The 18,797-nt window shown below is 36.6% G+C and overlaps 1 protein-coding gene across 1 annotated transcript in view; it reads left to right on the top strand.

The window, feature by feature from the left end:
• The window catches only part of RAPGEF4 (Rap guanine nucleotide exchange factor 4), a 177,437-nt gene that overhangs the window by 134,971 nt on the left and 23,669 nt on the right, over window positions 1-18,797 (top strand). Inside the window, exons 15-20 of the mRNA XM_063318177.1 lie at window positions 7,114-7,202; window positions 11,260-11,338; window positions 15,267-15,417; window positions 16,185-16,273; window positions 17,332-17,362; window positions 17,754-17,832. Of these exons, the coding sequence (XP_063174247.1) occupies window positions 7,114-7,202; window positions 11,260-11,338; window positions 15,267-15,417; window positions 16,185-16,273; window positions 17,332-17,362; window positions 17,754-17,832 (518 nt within the window). The remainder of the gene's footprint in view (window positions 1-7,113; window positions 7,203-11,259; window positions 11,339-15,266; window positions 15,418-16,184; window positions 16,274-17,331; window positions 17,363-17,753; window positions 17,833-18,797) is intronic.

The following is an 18,797-nucleotide window of genomic DNA, read 5'->3' as shown; positions in this document are numbered from 1 at the left end:
TATATTCTAGTTCTTGTCTTGGAATTAACTGGAAACCTACCTTTTAAAATTGAAATAAAATAGTGTATGAAGGAAGATGGCATAGTTCAGACAACTGCTTGGATAAACAAGTATTAGTGCAATTCTTTGTTAAAGGAGGATTTCTTAAATAACCTGCCATTGGTGGTACAACGTGATTTAACCACTCTAGTTCAAGTGGAGCAGCACTGAAACACTTGTCTGTATAAAAAATATATAATGACTTGATAGTGAGTTCAACCAACATCCTATATATAAATCTCCTCAGAATCCTGAAACGTATCAGCAACAGAAGCTCTACCAGGTTCTTCTCAGAGGCAGTTTTTCTTCCCCTGCATATAATAATTCAGTCAATATGGTTAAGCTTGGTTTAACCTTCTAACAACTCTACATGGATTAACAATTATGCGTAGAAAATTTTCAATACTATTCTTGTTTGTGCTTATATTGCTTTGGACCACATGTGCTTATCTAGCTTACTTTGATCCTCTGCCTTGTTCTATGTCCTACATCCTTTTCATCATGACCTAGATATATGTGTGATACCATTCAACTGCTGCTTTATTTTTCCAGTAGTTCAGCTTCTATCCTGCCCGGTTTCCCTAGCCATTCCTGATAGGCTTCTCTTCTCAGCTGCATCTTTCAACGTGCTTTTTTCCCCCTTCTGGTCTTTCTGACTGGATTTCACACTTACTTAAAACTCTTCTCTAGGTTGGATCCTGCATGTGGGGACTACTGTGGAAGTAGGACATTCTCCCATTGTTCCTGTGCCATTTCAGGAAAATAAATTTCTAATATATGTCTTGAGTGTTTAATATTAGTTACAACTTCATATGCTTAAGTCACTCACTTATGTCACTCCCTCTCATACATATTAATGGGTCATTTATATATCATGTTACCAAGAATTATTGAGTTTTCTTTTATTTGATCTCCTATTATTAATGTTATAATCTTCTTTGGTTCAGTTTAATGAATAGAAATTCTGGATATAAAATAAGCAAAAATGAGCATGAATAGAGAAGAATCCAAATTGGAGGAAGTCCAGCCTTCTTCTTCTGTTTCTTTTCCTCAACTTAAATAATTCCATATAAGTGAACTGCATACAGTGAATATAATATTTCTAAATTATTCAGCAAAGACAAGATACGGAAGCAAAATTGAACTCAAGAGACAAAATGAACTTGAAGGCTGACATTAATGACAGATATGACAAATTAACAAGCCAAGTAGAGCATCAGAATAAAGAGATAAAAGAATGGCAAACTGGACAACTGGAACTGTTTTCAGTTCAGAAGTTCCATCAGACAGAACTGAACAAGAATTAAACTAAATTAGAACTAGCAAAAAAAGGATTACATAACAACAGCATAAAGTTCAGAGATATACTAGAAGATTTCAATAGAGAAGATGTGTAAAGAGAAATGGAAAACTTACTTAAGGTTTATCTACCTCTGCATCTGGATGAAATTAAGGAAATCTTCAGAATAAATTCTTGGGCAGCATGGAAGGGAAAATTGCCATGAGATATACTTGTAAAATTCACATACAGACTAAAGAGGCAATACTGGAACAAAAATAAGTGAAACTGCTCTAAAACTTAGAGATGGAATAATTGAGATTTTACCAGATGTACCTCGAGATATACTTAGGAGGATGAGAAATCTTGAGATTTTTGACAATTGTTCTTCAGAATAAACAAATCAAATACAGATGGGCTACTCCATATTATCTGGAGGTTGTTTTGGATGCTGTGAAAGGCTTTGTGCACCCTATCAATGATGCTAATAGAATGCTTCATTCCTTATCTGTAAAAGAGCAGGGAAATAAAGACTGAGAACCCACAGAAAAACAAAAACTGGATCAAGTAGCAGATACATCTTCGTAAATTAACTTAAGCATTGTTATTATGGATCAAATTAAAATGTTCTCAGCCAATATTAATGGACTGAATAATCCATTTAAAAGGGGAAAAAAACTTTTCTTAGGTTAACAAGGAAAAAAGCAATTATTATATACCTTCAAGAGAAACTCATTAAAAATGACAACCTAAATCTGTTGGAATGTAAAAAAAACTTGGTCAACTTTTTGTGGCCTTGGACAGACAGGAAATAATGAAGTAGCTGTATGTGTTAAAATTTTACTGTGGACTCTAGAAAAACCAATCTAAGATGAGGAATGAAGATCCATAATACTACATTCCATAATCTTATGTTTGTAGACTGAATCTGGAAAAATAACAATTTCCCCAATTTGTGCTCTGAATGATAATAAAGACATATTTTTCTCAATTACTTCTTGAAATCACAGACGGACATACTTTAATTCCTGGAGATATGAATGAGGGTTTCCCCCCACATATCGGTAAAACTATTTCACCAAAAGGAGTATCATTAACTCCCCCCACAAGTCTCAGCCTACATGTCATTATTTTGTCTCTTGGATGCATGGAGATACAACCATCTGAGAGAGGGAAAGAGAGTATGCGTATTACTCTTCTGTTCATAAAACTTACTCATGGATAGACATGTGCTGGAGTTCTAACTCATCGTTAACCAACCTTATAGACGTGGAAATGGCAGCTTCTACTTATGCAGCTCACATTCAATAATTGTAAGACTAAACAGAGGAGGAAGTTACTGATCGAAAAGGTGGAGGTTCAATGAACTTTTATTATTAGAAGAGGATATTAAACCAAAGTGTTATCAGGAACTAAAAAGGCTTTTGCCAAATCAATTTAACCTTTATCTCTTTGCCTACAATATTTATGAGAAGCTTGTTTTATCTCTCTGGCCTCAAATAGAAAGAAAGCTGTGCAGAATCAGAAGGACGTATTGCTGAATCATCTGAAACAACTAGAAGCAAGGCATAAACCGTTTCGGATTTGGAACAAAAGATAAAAGCGATGTGGAACTAACTAGATTTAATAGAAGTAAACGAGACTTGCAAGAAGTTGAATTTTGTTAAACAGAAATACTTTTAAAAAGGCAGTAAATCAGATAAATTGCTGGCCTATCAATTGTGTGAGGAACAGGATCGGGGTGGAACTAAACATGCTTCTACAAGGAAGAGATGAGGGAGCAATTTGTTAACTATTATTCCAGATTATACGTCTAACAGAATCTCATCTGGAAGAAATGGAAGAATGTCAGAATAAAACATTACTTACAAAATTTACAGATCAACAAAAAGAAGTCCTTCACTTAACCATAACTGATGATGAGACTTAAGAGGTAATAAAAAACCTGAAACTGAATAAAACTCTAATGGGCTGTAAGAGTAACCTTAGGGAACAGGAAGAAGAGTTGGAACCAAAACAGTGGTCACACAAAAGGAAATTTGAGTCCGAGGCAGAAATATAAAGCTCAACAATCTGGGAAATTAATTCATTCTATAATGAAACAAATCCTAAAACTTGTATTTTCATCTCAATCTGCAATATATGCTAAACCATATATTCCTTCAAAGTATGTTAAATTAGCTTTCTACATGCCAACTGCTGCCAGGATATTATGATTTTTATTGGAAAAGTTTGATCCCCTCATTGGATCTCCTCATTGGAAGAATGGCTAATTAAACTGAGGAAATATGCTTCAATTCTTAGATTAACTTTGTATCCTAAAAGTAAATCTGACTAGTATTTAATTCAAATTGAAAACCATTTCTAGACTATAATTTACTACATGGATTTGTACCACATCCAAAAGTTGGGTTTCTGTATGCAGAGAGTCTATATTTCAATTATACATGATTTTAAAATCAGGGCAGATTTAGTGATATGGATAGAGCTTATTGTAGCTTATAACCTCACTTGGTGATTTTTGATGTATTGTCCATGGTTCCTGATACTCATGCTTTGATTAAAGCTTAATAGCGATTTACAGTCTCTTTAAGCAATAAAATATATTCAGTTATTCGCAATTAATTGAAATACTGGAAACTACAACCTCTGTGACATTGAAAAATCCCTTATTTATTCATTTGTATTTTACTCTTTTACCTCTTTTTTGTTTCTTTTGTTTGTTTATATATCTTCTTTAAAATGTCTAATAAAAAGAGACTAATAAAAATGTCTAATAAAATGTTTCTATATGAAGCAAATAAATACAGGTATACTTATAAGTGTTGGTCAGTATTATTATTATTATGATTAGACATATATTGCTGGATCATGGAGAAAGCAAGAGAGTTCCAGAAAAACGTCTACTTCTGCTTCATTGACTATGCTAAAGCCTTTGATTGTGTGGATCACAACAAACTGTGGCAAATTCTTAAAGAAATGGGAGTACCGGACCACCTTACCTGTCTCCTGAGAAACCTGTATGTGGGTCAGGAAGCAACAGTTAGAACTGGACATGGAACAACTAACTGGTTCAAAATTGAGAAAGGAGTACGACAAGGCTGTATTTTGTCACCCTGCTTATTTCACTTATATGCAGAGTACATCATGAGAAATGCCAGGCTGGATGAATCACAAGCCAGAATTAAGATTGCCTAGAGAAATATCAACAACCTCAGATATGCAGACGATACCACCCTAATGGCAGAAAGTGAAGTGGAACTAAAGAGCCTCTTGATGAGGATGAAAGAGGAGAGTGCAAAAGCTGACTTGAAACTCAACATTAAAAAACTAAGATCACGGCATCTGGTCCCATCACTTCCTGGCAAACAGAAGGGGAAGAAATGGAAGCAGTGACCAATTTTATTTCCTTGGGCTCCAAGGTCACCGCAGACGGTGACTGCAGCCATGAAATTAAAAGATGCTTGCTCCTTGGGAGGAAAGCTATGACAAAAAGCAGAGACATCACCTTGCCAACAAAGGTCCGTATAATCAAAGCTATGGTTTTCCCAGTAGTGATGTATAGCTGTGAGAGTTGGACCATAAGGAAGGCTGAGCGCTGAAGAATTGCTGCTTTCGAACTGTGGTGCTGGAGAAGATTCTTAAGAGTCCCTTGGACTGCAAGGAGGTCAAATCAGTCAATCCTAAAGGAAATCAACCCTGACTGTTCACTGAAAGGACAGATACTGAAGCTGAAGCTCAAATACTTTGGCTACCTAATGTGAAGAGAGGACTCACTGGAAAAGACCCTGATCCTGGGAAAGACTGAAGGCAAAAGGAGAAGGGGACGGCAGAGGATGAGATGGTTAGATAGCATCACCAATGCAATGAACATGAATTTGAGTAAACTCCGGGAGACAGTGGAGGACAGGAAGGCCTGGCATGCTGTGGTCCATGGGGTCACGAAGGGTCAGACACGACTTAACAACTGAACAACAACTATATATATATAATGTATGGTACATAGTGTACATACATCTTCAGGTTGGAACCAACTTGTCCTGCAGTAGAATAAGATAAATAATAATAATAATAATAATAATAATAATAATAATAATAATATAATACATGGTTAATTTCTACAAAAAATTGAGGGGAAAGTGGATAAAGATAAAACCTAGCAATGGCTTATAACTGGAACGTTAAAAAAAGAAACTGAAGGCTCGATTTTGGCTACTCAAGAGCAAGCTATTCAAACTAATGCAATCAAGGCCAGAATTGAAAAAAATCATCAAATGATTCAAAGTGCGGATTGTGCAAAGAAGCCGAAAAAACAGTAGATAATATACTTAGCTCGTGCAAGAAGTTCGCACAAACTGATGATAAACAATGACATAACACATCCCCAAAACGATTCACTGGAACTTATATAAAAATTATCATGTGCCAATAATGAAAACTTGGTGGGAACATATAGTTGAAAAAGTAGTAAAAAATTAGCAGGTTAAAATATTGTGGGATTTCTGAATTCAAACTCATGAAGTCTTGGTGCATAACACACCAGATTTAACTGTGGTTGAAAAGAGGAAAGTGTGGATAATTGATGTGGCAATACCAGGGGATAGTCAAATAGAAGACAAAGAATTGGAGAAGGTCACAAAGTATCAAGATCTGAAAATCGAAGTTCAAAGATTATGGCATAACCTGGCCATGGTGGTCCCAGTGGTTATTGGCACAGTGGGTGCCATTCCAAAAAACTTTGGACAGAACTTAGAAAATCTGCGCATTGACAAAATTTCCATCTGTCAATTACAAACAGCCGCAGCGTTTGGATCTGCACATATACTACGCCGATACATTACAACATCCTAGGTTCTTGGGAAGAACTCAATGTGAATGAAGGCCAGCACCAGCTAAAGAACTCGCAGCTCTGATTTCATGTTTTTTGTGTTGAATAATAACAATAAGAATAAACATAATAAGAATATTATGTTATGTTAACAGAAAATGGATGCTGTATATTAATTCCTACTTACCGCTTAAGCAAAACACTTGAATTTAATCTCTACATCACTTTAAAGACCTCCAGTAGCCAGCTCACAGTCACTCACAACTTAGTTCCCTTTTGGACCCACTACAGCACACTCTATATGGGGCTGCCCTTGAGCATTCAGAACCTGCAAATGGAAGAGCTTTTCCCAATCAGGTGCTTTCCAGGTATGTTGAATTTAATATGCTTAGAAGGGTGACTATTTCAGATCCCACTTGACCCATGGGCCACATTGTCCAGTGTAGTGTTGTTATTATGATCACTCTTTTAGAATGTTCTGATGACAGATGCTTATTTGCTGAATCCCATCACTCTTGCCTTCCTCAGCACCATGATGAAACTGTGACTGCTTTGTTCTGCTTTCTCTTATAGCTTTTCCTCTCTTTCACTTGACGTCTTTCATAACAATCTGGATTCATTGCCTTTTTGATCTCTGAATATATTTGTGCTGAATCTGAAATAAGAGCTAATAAAATTAAGCAATAGTGCAAGAAGTGGCTCCTGGGGAAAATGTGTCCTCAGTAAAAGCCTGTCCCCCCACCTCACCTATGGAGTATTGTCTGTCTAGTGAGCTTATTCTGTATGTGAAATATCAGACTAAGTCCCTTTCTGGATGTGACTTTCATTTGTTTTAATTCTGGCTTTTTAACATTATTCCATTGCAGTGATCTTGTGTAGTTACTATGTTTATAAAGAGTTCCAAGGACATTTACCCATTGGGTGGTGCACAGACAAATAAGTTATTATTTCTTATTCTCTTGCTCAGATATATTGTGATGTCAGGAACTCCAGAGAAAATTTTAGAACACTTTCTAGAAACTATGCGTCTGGAATCAACATTAAGTGAAGGAATGGGTAGGCCAGTTTAATAAAAATCTATTTGTAACTTAATATATAACTTATCTAAGAAATAAAATCTGTCCTGCATGGCAAATTTCTTAAATTCCACTTTATTCAAGTGGCTAAGTTCTGTGTAGACCTTTGACTAAAGTTGATACCCATACTGTGTGTAATTGTTGTGTTTATACTTGCAGTATAACCTAAACGCTGGGCAATGGGATTGCCTGGAATTATTTGATAGAAAGTTTCAAATGTCTTTTTGATATGTTTGGATTTTTTGTTTACATTTTCCTGAACTTTCTAATGGGACTTAATTTTTGAAATTATTTGTAATAATTATTTCAAATTTCAACCGTAAGGCTTATTTCTTCATTTGTAAGAACACAAACATCTAGTAAATATAATAGTTCTTCCTTTTGCAATAATGTAGCTTTAAAAAAAAAGCAAAACAATCTAAAAGAGTGCATAATAGTAAAGGAAACAGTGCCTTGTCTAAGAGCCATTGGATTTTGTATACATTCTACTAAAATATAGTTATTTATGAGAAGGCATGAGATCCCACAGCATTTTTGAGTATTCAAAGAATATATTTTGATTTACAGAAATTATTTTTAAACAAAATTAATAGTTACCTGCAACTCAAGATTTAGTTGACAGGTTAAAATATGTAAAATTTCACTCTCAACATTGGACTTCATTACTGCGTACTATGGTTAGCCAATATATCCAATTACTCCAAATCCTTCTGCAGTTATGTATGTGATTTGTACCTTCTACATTCATCTGGACTCTTAGCGGTTACTCAAATTCCTAAGAAGCATAACTGTATCATTTAAATAATATGTACAAGATAAAAATAAGAGTAAGATTAAAAAACATGACAAAACAAAAATAAAATAGTAAACAACATTTGCTTACATTCCATGGCTTCATAGCCAGTAACTAAAAGGATATGTACCCTGCCTGCCCATTTGTTTACTGAACCTGTATAATAGATTATTATTACATTTAATTTTGTAAGCTGCCAAGAGTCACTGTGTGTGAGTTGGGCGGCCATATAAATTTATTAAATAAATAAATAAATTTGGAAAGTTTAACAGGGCCATCTGACATAATTGTAACACTTTAAGTTTAAGTATATGAACTTTACCCAAGAGTGTTTCTGTGCATGATTATAGAGATACATACACCATATCATTAGCATTAATTAAAATATCTTTTGTCTTGCAAATTGCTTGGGATGTTAGAATATCACTTCTATGGGATATCATCCAAGTGAGCAAATCAGAATAAAAACTAGAAATTTCACTGCCATTTATTTGCTGTAAGATATATCCAGTGAAAATACTCTGATTTATTATTTATTATTTACAGTCCCAGGCCAATAAAACAGGAGTACAAGATTTAAAATACAGAAAAACCAAATTTCAAACAATTAACGATTCGAAGAGGGTATCAACTGGCTTCTGCAAACCATAGCTATTGCTGGAAACTTTGTAAATTTTATAGTGATTGTCTCAGTCTTGCAGAAGGAAGATTGTAATTTCTTGAGCAGAGAGTAGCTAGGATTTCTGGTTCTTTCTAGGTCTAAGTTCCAAATCCTCTGTTTAAGTTTGATTAAGGTTTTACCTGGGCCAGGTGTCAAGCTTGCCAAGGATGTGAAACCCCACAACGTGCCACATCAGAATCAATTTGCCTCCTCAGCGATGAGGAAAACCTGCCCAGTAGGGTGAAGTGAACTAGAGATTCACCCCAAAACATTTGTTTCAGCCAAAATCTGAGAAGGAAAGTTCTCAGGAGGGGCTCCAGAGGATGTAGCCAAGTTCTAACCAAACAAGTGCAGGTGAAGGTGAGGGGCATGAAGTATGGCTTTCAGAAACTTAGACTCAGCAGCTTCTATGGTAGGTAAACAGAGTGCTGTGCCCCAAAGAGCAACAAGCCCCTTTGTTTTATATAGTTTTATTGCTCCAGGGACATATTTATTGCCTTGATGACTAGCATATTTTAGCATTTTAGAAACTTTTTGAGCTCTGATGGAAATCTCACTCAGCTATTCCAGTGGGAGGAGGGTTAGAAGAGGATGCCCAGTTTTCTAAAGATTCTCCCTTTCATGAAATTGTTCACTTAATAAAAAAAGGTGTATAAAAAGCTTTTGAGGGAGAAAAAGCAAAACTATACACTAGTGAATTGGACAAGGCTCCAACAAGCAGTAACAGATAAGGATGATTGTTCTGGCATCTTATTTCTGACTCTTCAGGTAAACCTAGCAAATGATTTAATCTCTTCAGAGTCCTGGACCTGATATTTTGGCAACTTATTCAATGTTCCTTTTGGTGGTGATTTTGTCAGGCCCCTCTTTATCTGATCCCTACTCCAACTGGCTTGCCAGTTTCAAAATCATAAATCCCAAAGCTAGTTTCTCACTGGAAAAATGGAAAACCCCCGGATAAAGTTATGATAAAAATAAATCCTTGTTGGTGGGCCTCTGTATTCACCGCCATTAATAACTCTATCGTTCTTCAAAGCGTGGTTTAGTTCTATCACTCTCCCAATATACAAGAAAGGCAATAAGCAAAATCCTGAAAACTCTGTGCCTGATTTCTATACCCTAAACTTTTACATTGGTTGTGTTCAGAGAATATCCTGGCTTCCGAACAAGCAGGTTTTAGATCAGGATATTCCACCACGGACCGATGTCTAATTTTATTCCATTTAGCTGAAAAATACTCTAGCCATACTAAAGATGTCCTTTATGTTGCCTTTATTGATTTAAGGACAGCCTTCAACTCAATTCATTGTGAGGGACTCCTGTATGGAGGAAATTAGCTGCAACATCCATTCATTGTTGCCTTCTCAGGTTGATAATGTTGTTGCATCAAAATACTGCAATGCAGGTTAGAGGCAATTTTAATGGGGACCTAACCACCCCACCCCTATCCTCAGAGGAGTCAAACAGGGCTGTATTCTTGCCCTTTTATTTTTCAACAATTGTTGCCCTTTCTAAACCATAAATTTCACCCTCCAACACTTATTCATCATCCTATTTCAATTCTCTTGTATGCAGATTTTGCATATGCAGCCATTTTATCTGTTCTAGTTTTCTCTAGAAAGCACTTTAAGTCCCCTAATAAATAGGAAATAACTTCTACATTTAAAAGAATGAGAAAGCTCAGACACCCAGTTCTACCTTAAATTTGTAATCTGTATAAATTATGCAAATTAAGCATGTTTTCATGACTTAAATTTTCCACGTAATTTGTTCCTTTTCTGCTACTCATGCCAATAAATAAAGATTTTGCAGGACATTGGGTTCCATCCTGTGATAAACAGACTTGTTATTCTGGCACTGCAACATTTGCAGTCATATCTCTGAATCATCATAAGGACTAGAGAATTGCTCTGAAAACGCAACAAGAGGGCTAAGATTCCCATGGAAGTGATACTGTGAGCAATGGGACATTCCAACTTTTTGTCCTGCCATGGAAAATAATCCGCAGCAAAATCCAGTGCATGGGATGAAGCCTCCCTGTGTTCAGAATGGCTTATTCCCTGCTTATTGGACACAGGATTTTGACTGTGGCAATCTTCTTTTAACTGCTTAAAGTGACTTACATGCTTTTGCAAGTTTTAATGGTCCTGCAGTCCAGATGCTTTCATGCAATGCTTTATGTCAATAGGAATTGATAATTAAACTCTGCTGCTTCGGTTAGCCAGATCTTTCATATACAAGGCTCCAGTGATATAACTTTATAAAGTACAATAAAGGCACTTCTGCTTAGGGGATGGAAGGCTTGGGTTTCCACCGTTCTCCTTCCGCCTTGGCAGCCATAGCTCCCTGTGCTGCACTGATTACCAGCAGAGGCATTTTGACATGGGGACCAGGAGATCTCCAGCCAAAAGCAAAGGCCCCCAAATCCTGTTTTTGTAATGTCAAACTTCGTTTTGATATAATATCCTAATTACCGGAGATTTGTGCTGTTTAAGAAACGAACATGGTATCTCACTGAACACCATCTTGAGGAGGAACTTAGCATAATTTAACTTGCTTCTGCTTTTGGTTTTGTTTTCACAGATGCTGGTGTGCATGATTTTGTCACAATGCACTGCATATTCATGCCAAATAATCAACTTTGTCCGGCTCTGGTGGCCCAATATCCTTTTTTAAGTCATACTCACCACAGACATGCTTCCTTTGTTAAAGATCAGTCAGAATCTAACAACCTTCCTTCCTCAAACTCAGTTAAGCTTTGCGAATAACGGCAGTTAACCTAAGAATCAACCCAAGCGGTAGGTATAGATATAGACCTTTGGTAACACACACACTTATAACAGGTTGGGCTGACTGAGAAAAAAGAGGTTGTCTCACCTGTTTCTATCTGAGTCATGTTTGGGAATAACTTTAGTGTCTCAAACTATAAATTTTTAACTTTCTAATTTCTTTCTGAATAGACTTTAATGTGTCCCTTAATCATATGGTTCCTTTCCCCAGCACAGGAAGTTTTGGCTCCCCCCCCCCCCCAGTATGATTTTAAAATATTTATATTCATCTTAATTAGCTACACAATTGGGGATACATAATTTTGATTCAGTGTGTTGATGTTCAAGCATCTCAGCAGAAAGGCCTGGATTGAGATGCCCCTCCTGGCTACCTTTTAAGGCTGTGGGTAGAGCATGAAGCCTAGCAGTGGCCAGTGAGTGGAGCTCTAGATGTATAGATTATTTCTGTGGGAGGACTTGGTTCTCACCAGCCTGTCAAATATTAGTTGTAGAATAAGGTGGGATATTGTACTCGCTTCTAGTAACTCAGTTCACATATCATATTCTACCATGATTGATTTAAACCATGGCTTTAGAAGCCAAAGTAGATGGCTGCATGCAAAATGCCAAGCCAAGATCAAACAAACCACAATATTGCTTTATCAGTGCAAACCTAGTCAGGGTTGTTTAGTGGCCGGTTTCCAGGGACCTTGTGTGGTTAACTTTCCTTAAAAAGAAATCTTATCAATAAGGTATATAGGTGAATACAAAATACATGTATTTTGAGTTGCATTCTCTCCCTTCCTTCCTTTTTTTTTGGAAAAATTCTGAACCAACAGTTTCATAGCAAAACGCTGGTTGGCAGAGCAAAGTTCTAGGGTTCATAATATTTATAACATATACGACGTTTATTAAATTTCACCTCCACTGTACATTTTTGATGGGTAAATTCCATAGTGATGTTGATGGTTTCTGATCAGCACTTGTAAGAACATGAGGTTGTTAGCTTTCCCTTTGCTGATCTTTTCTGAGGATGAGATGTTGTAGTTCTTGCTGCAATAATGATTTATTGCTTACATGGTACAAAGTTAAAATAAGCAGTTTGGGGGTCCATGCCCAATTCCTAGTGTCATGATGATATAGACGTATTTTGTTTGGAGATCATGATCATCTCAGATGGATAGTAACCTAAATCTAAATAGTTTGCGAATTCCAAGGATTCTGCAAACCATTTGTCTTTTTCTATCTTATTACTGTTCTTTGTTTCTCCTCCAACTCTACTCCAATGTATCAGTTTCCTCTACTGGAATGTTAAACTTTTATCATTTAAAATAACATGTTGTTTTCCCACCTATTTTCAAATTTCTGTTTTGGCAAGCATAAGCAGAAATGAGCTTGGACTGGGTTCTGTTCTGCTACTATAATAGACAAATTATATTTTAAAAATTTCACAAGTGTTAATAAGCAAAATGAAGGATCCTATTTAAATACATTCCAACTCACTATATATATTTCACTGGAGTAAAATCCTTTTTCTGACAAAAAAGAAATGTCTGTTATTTTAACTTCATTTCTATTAGCTCTCCCCACCTGAGTTTGCAATTAAAATGACAGGCAATATTGGCCTACTTTACAGAGTCATCAATAAGGATCAGAGCACTCAAATATCTGTGAAATTTTATATACTTGCATACAAATGCTGAGTATTATCATCACTGATGTATTATTAACATTTTACAGGAATCTGTGTTATTTCCCTTCTCCTGAGATGAACACTGAGTTTGGGTTTGAAGCATCTCAAAGGAAGTAAATCAGTGATTATATTGAGGGTAGAACAGACTGAATAGTTAGTAACAGTTTTTAAAGCTCAAAATATGATGAAATCAGTATTCAGTCACAACATCATTGTTGATTAATAGCTTAGAAATTACAGCCTCTCTAGAATATTATTTATACATAACGCTATTATTCTGATAGATATGCAGCATGAACATTTAGGAAGGGAGGGCTCCGCCTTTTCCCATGATAGAATTTGCATGGGAGGAATTATTAGCAGAATTAAAAATAAGTAGATGAGCAATAGAAAAATGGAAAAGAAATTGCTAGTGCCTGTGGTGAGTCACTTAATCAGCAGGTAAAAGGATATTGAATAATTACAGGGCTTGCACAGAAGAAGCTGCATGTGAAGGCAGGAGTAACTCCATAAAATGTTATTTGATTTTGGAAAGGTTATAGGGACCGGTGCCTGCACTGTCAAACCTGTCCCCTAGATTCTGCTACTACAAAATATCTTGTCAACTTCTGATCTTAATTCAGTATTTTTCAGATTACATTAAGTGCTCCAAATCCCAGCTGTCAAACTTCAGTAGCCATTTCCAAGGTTTCATTATAATTCCAAGGAAACGGTGGCTGTGTGAGGGTTCATAGGCCCAAATTCATAAATGTTTTCATATTTTACTCCCTTAATTATTTCATGTACACATTGCTATATCTTGGGGAGAAAAGATAGCATATTTATTGATGAGCAGCTTAAAATTCTTGACCCATACCAGAGAGCAATGTAAAGGCCTTCACATTTTGATTTAAATGAAACTGTTTATTTTAAGAATTGCTTTCATCATGTCCTCTTGCTTGACAGGACTGGACCATTAGTTTCACCTTGGAGGGCTCAAAATACTATTGTAGTCTGGTTTTATGAGTATCTGTTGATGTCTAGCTGTCTGACTGCCAAATCTAACTATCACTATGTATCCCAACAAGGCAGGACTAAGCAGAATTTTAGAAGTCAAGCCAATATTTCAGGCAGATTCATCTGTGCCAGCCCAGCTAGGGAAAATAACTGTTATAAGATGCAGTAAATATATCTACCCAAGTAAGACTGTGTTGAACATACGTCTGGTTGTCATGTAAAAAAATTGCCATTTTCCAAGTGGGAGTTTAAAGAACAACAGTGATACCCATGTACATTTAGAAATTAGTTGGAGCTCTACTTTTCTTCCCCAGGAAGAAACGAGGATGTGAGCAAGGAAGGATATGTTGTTACTGCTCGCAACCCTAATAAAGCTAAAACTATTTATTGGGTTCGTATATCATACTAACCCAAAATGGGTCAGTTGTTTTTCACTTTTGTCTTACTATTGCATGAGCCCCAACTCTGTGGTTTGTGAACCCTGGTTTATTACTTAGTCTTCCATTTGGTTATTCCTGATGCTTGGTTGATGGTTAGAAAATGTAATGGAAGTAAAGGTTTTGTGAACGGGGGTGGAGGAAGGCATGAGTCTTCGTGTAGAGATGCATTAGCTGGTTTTCTCCAAGGAAGAGAGATACACAACACAAAATGGATAAAAGCACAACTATTACCCCTCACCCTGCCCCCCCCCATGTTTCACTTTCCAAGAATTTGACCATGTGTAATGACATGGCCTTGTATCGAAAGTTCCATTCATGTATGGTAGAACTATGTGCTCCATTTCTTTTACAGCACAAAGAAAAATCCACAGAGAAATTGTGGAACCACATCCACATTTAACACAAACTGTTGACCTACCCTATTTTATCTGGAAACCCTTTGGATTCACTTGTACTTTCTTTCCCTGCTACCCATGTCAATTGATCAGGTGTCATGAAAATCTTTTAAACTGGAGAACACACGAAATATAATTTTGATCTTGAAATCCCTGCTGGGCCAGCAGTTGCATTTCCTAATGCCCGAGAAAGCCAATTTCCTGAAGGTCCACTGTTATGAGCAAGTGATAGGGAATTTGGAGGAGTGGTAGTGATGGGAGAATGGCAAAATGAATGTTTGCCTTGACATCCTGGCACTTACCATGCTCAGCCTTCCCAAGGCACAGAGCAAGAAAAACTGGATTATGCGCTGAACAATAAAAGGAGAGTCGTTCGCTTAGTTCTGCTATGGGCTGCTTTTTATGGCGATGTTCTGCAAGAAGAGGAAGCAGCAGTGGCCTTTCTGGAGGTAGGACTCATTATTGCAACAATCGTCGTCCCTTTGCATTGGGAGCATTTATTGTAACACGGACAAGAGCATGTTCCAGGCAGACTTTTTTCAGTCTTCCAACGATGCTACATAAAGACCCAAAGTGATATTTCAGGTTGTGATGGAAAGAATGTCTTCTGTGGCTGTCCCCTGAACACAGTTTTAGGGAATGGGTCAACAGTTAAGATTAAAGTATGTAATAGTAATGGGCTGCACTTTTTGTGATGCCGGTGATGGCTCTGTCACTGAGCTACTTGGCATGGCTAATCTCAATGTTTCTTTTGAACATCAGATGAGGAAAACATTTCAAAAGCTGTTTTATTCCTGCTGGTGTTAGGTTATTTTTCTTTCGTTTAATAATCGAAACTGAATAGCTCTACTTCATTTCTGTTGAGGAAAGACAGCAGTCGAAATACCTAATAAAAGATGAAAAGAACCTAAAATTAATTAATTAAAATACAACCAAAAGCAGAATACGGTTTTCAGTAGGGTCATCAGAAAAATATATTACTTTTGAGGGTGAAGGTTAGGGGCTTGTCTACATCTAAATATTTGGAGTAGATTATCATAATACTTTTTATTATGTATAAAAAGTATCAATAATGCACTATGTTTACTGATATTGTTTGTAAAGAGATGTTCTTAGCTGTTTCTCCTTATCTGCAGCCAGCTTAGATATGATACTAATTTTGTCCAATCAGCTGGCCTTTTTGTTGCCATTTGAAGGTGTTTTTATCATTTAACAGGAGTTTTTCGTATCTGTATCGGATGATGCAAGGGTAATTACAGCACTCAAAGACCAACTCCCAGAGCTAGAGAAAACTATGAAACAAATGTAAGTGTCAGATCGAGCTCATTGCTCTAAACTGATCTCTGCCAGTGCCTAGCATTAGATCTAAAGTGCTACCATTTTCAGACCAGTCTTGCGCAAAGAATTCGGCTGGTATTTTTTATAAGAATTGCATATGCCGCATTTGAAGCTTTTGAGCTGTCTTCAAGAACAGCTCCACGTAGAGTGCATTGCAGGAGTCTAACTGTGAGGTGATGAGGGCAGAGTTCCTGTTGTCAGGGGTTCCTGGTACAAAAAGTAGGTGCACCAGCTGAAGCTGTGCAAAGGCCCTCCTTGCCATGGCCTCCACCTGCTTGTGGCACTGCTCCTTCAGGTGAGGGTGACCCCATTCAAAATTAGTGTTGGAATCAGAATCAAGCAAGATTCATCACCAGTAAAGAGCAACTCCATCATACAAGGATATAGCTTGAGCTTGACCCATCCAGTTCCTCATAGCCTCTAGGCACTGGGTCAGGACTTCAACTGGCCTGGCCTGGCCTGTGATGGTCATGTAAACTATCATCAGCATGGCAAAGCATGACCTGTCCCAGTGGTTTCAGGTAGATGTTGAGTGATAAACATTTTGTTTCAAAAAGCATCTGGTTCATGACCTTCTGATGCCTGAGAGAGCCAATTTCCTGGAAATCCACTGTTACAAGCAATGTAATAGCATACATGCTGTGAATGTTTTTTTAGTGGACTTCTTGTATTTATATTAGGAATGGGGTTAGTTTGCCATCTTATTTAACATATTGCTTTAAATATGGAAATTGCTTGGTGTATTCATGAATGAACAAGCTGGGTAGGAATAATAAAATCAAGTCAGACCCAATAAATATGGCTATCTGGACGTTTCCAGTCTAGGATTAGCCTACAGACTAAAAAGCATAAAGCTTAATTCTTTGTTGCTTAAATGTCTAAAAGTATTTACTGTATAAAATATATAAAATATAAATGTATAAGGTTCTAAAAACCCTTTGTATGTATTTGTATTTTTTGTTGATTAGTTTAGTACATAATACAATACATAATAAAAAAGATATTTGGTTATGTTTCACTTGCAGATCAGAAGAAGCTAAAGGACCTCAGAAAAAGGTAAATATTATGAATATGTACCCCACAAAAATATGTTATTTACTGCCATAAATAACATTTATAAATAACATTTATATATGGCAAGGAAGCGTCATTAATTCTCGCACATGTACACATGTTATATAAGCTTCAGGAAAGACACTTGCCTGCAGTCAAGATACGGGTTTGTATTCAGATGTTAAGATGCTATATGTTAAAAATTTAGAAAAGGTAGTACTCTGTGATTTAAGTCTCCAAAGTCATATTATCAGATGGATACAGTGAAATATTTTCAAAATACGTGGTTAACTTTGTAGTTTTTTATCTCCTAAATTCTACTGCCTTGCTAATAGGCCACAGAACTTGTTTTTCTCTTGTACCTGTGATTATGAAGTTTTTTTCTTTCGCCCAGCACAAAGTCCTTCTGCAGCACTTTAACATGAGTGATGAAAGAACACAAAAACGCCAGCCCATCAGGGGAAGTGATGAAAGTAAGTCAGTGCACTGGACCACAGGATTTCAGTGCTGAATGGAAACAAAGCTCCACTGGTCCACACACTGAATTAATTACTTTACAGATTCAGTAACTTCTCAACTATATTGGTTGAAATATAATACTAAAATAGAAGCATCTTGATAAACTATCATATGTTAGAGATGCACTCCGCGGAGCAGAGTTTTTATTATACACAGTATATATATGTATCTAATACACACACACATATATATATAATGAGACTGTCAATGTCAGTCAGGGTGGATACATATCAAAAATCTTTAAACCTATAAGGCTTTGCCATACATAATTTGTCCCTCTTGGTACTTTCCCAAAATATCATATGAACCCACTACAGACACACTTAGGCAGGGGGACAGAGTTGGGGGAAATACTGTTTTCAGGTCATCAAAGGATGGTTTACAGGAATGCAAAAAAAGGAATTTTATTCTTCCGCAGCACAGCTGACAAATAATAGCTAAAGAAACATAACTAGGTTTGGGAGAAGTAATTTCTTCACTAGTGATGTGCAGCAACTTCCATCCATGATTGTGCCACATTAACAGTAATAGAAACATATCCACAGTGGCTATGAAGGCATTTTAAAATACTAGCAGGGAAATGGCTGAAGATATGTAGATGGGATATGAGTAGATAGACTTAAACTGACAATTGGGACCTAAACATTGCATGTGCCAGTCCTCAATTATGTCAATCCTGTTAATAGCCCAGAAATGTAAGCTCCTATTTTAAGTTTCAAAGTTGTTATCCACTCCCTTAAGAGGTAAGGGTCATTAGAATAGGCCTCCAGTAGAAGCCCTAATGATGTCACAATGCATATGCTAATGACTTGAATTAGGTCATTTGCATAATGTGTGTCATTTGCATGATGATATTATGACTCTGGTAATAACCACCCACCCTTCCTGTGGACAGCCATGTATCCACATGAGGACAGAA

This window comes from Candoia aspera, chromosome 1 (genome assembly GCF_035149785.1).
Source record: "Candoia aspera isolate rCanAsp1 chromosome 1, rCanAsp1.hap2, whole genome shotgun sequence".
Lineage (NCBI taxonomy): Eukaryota > Metazoa > Chordata > Lepidosauria > Squamata > Boidae > Candoia > Candoia aspera.
Note: the sequence above shows the minus strand (reverse complement) of the source record. Positions and strands in the feature narration are given on the sequence as shown.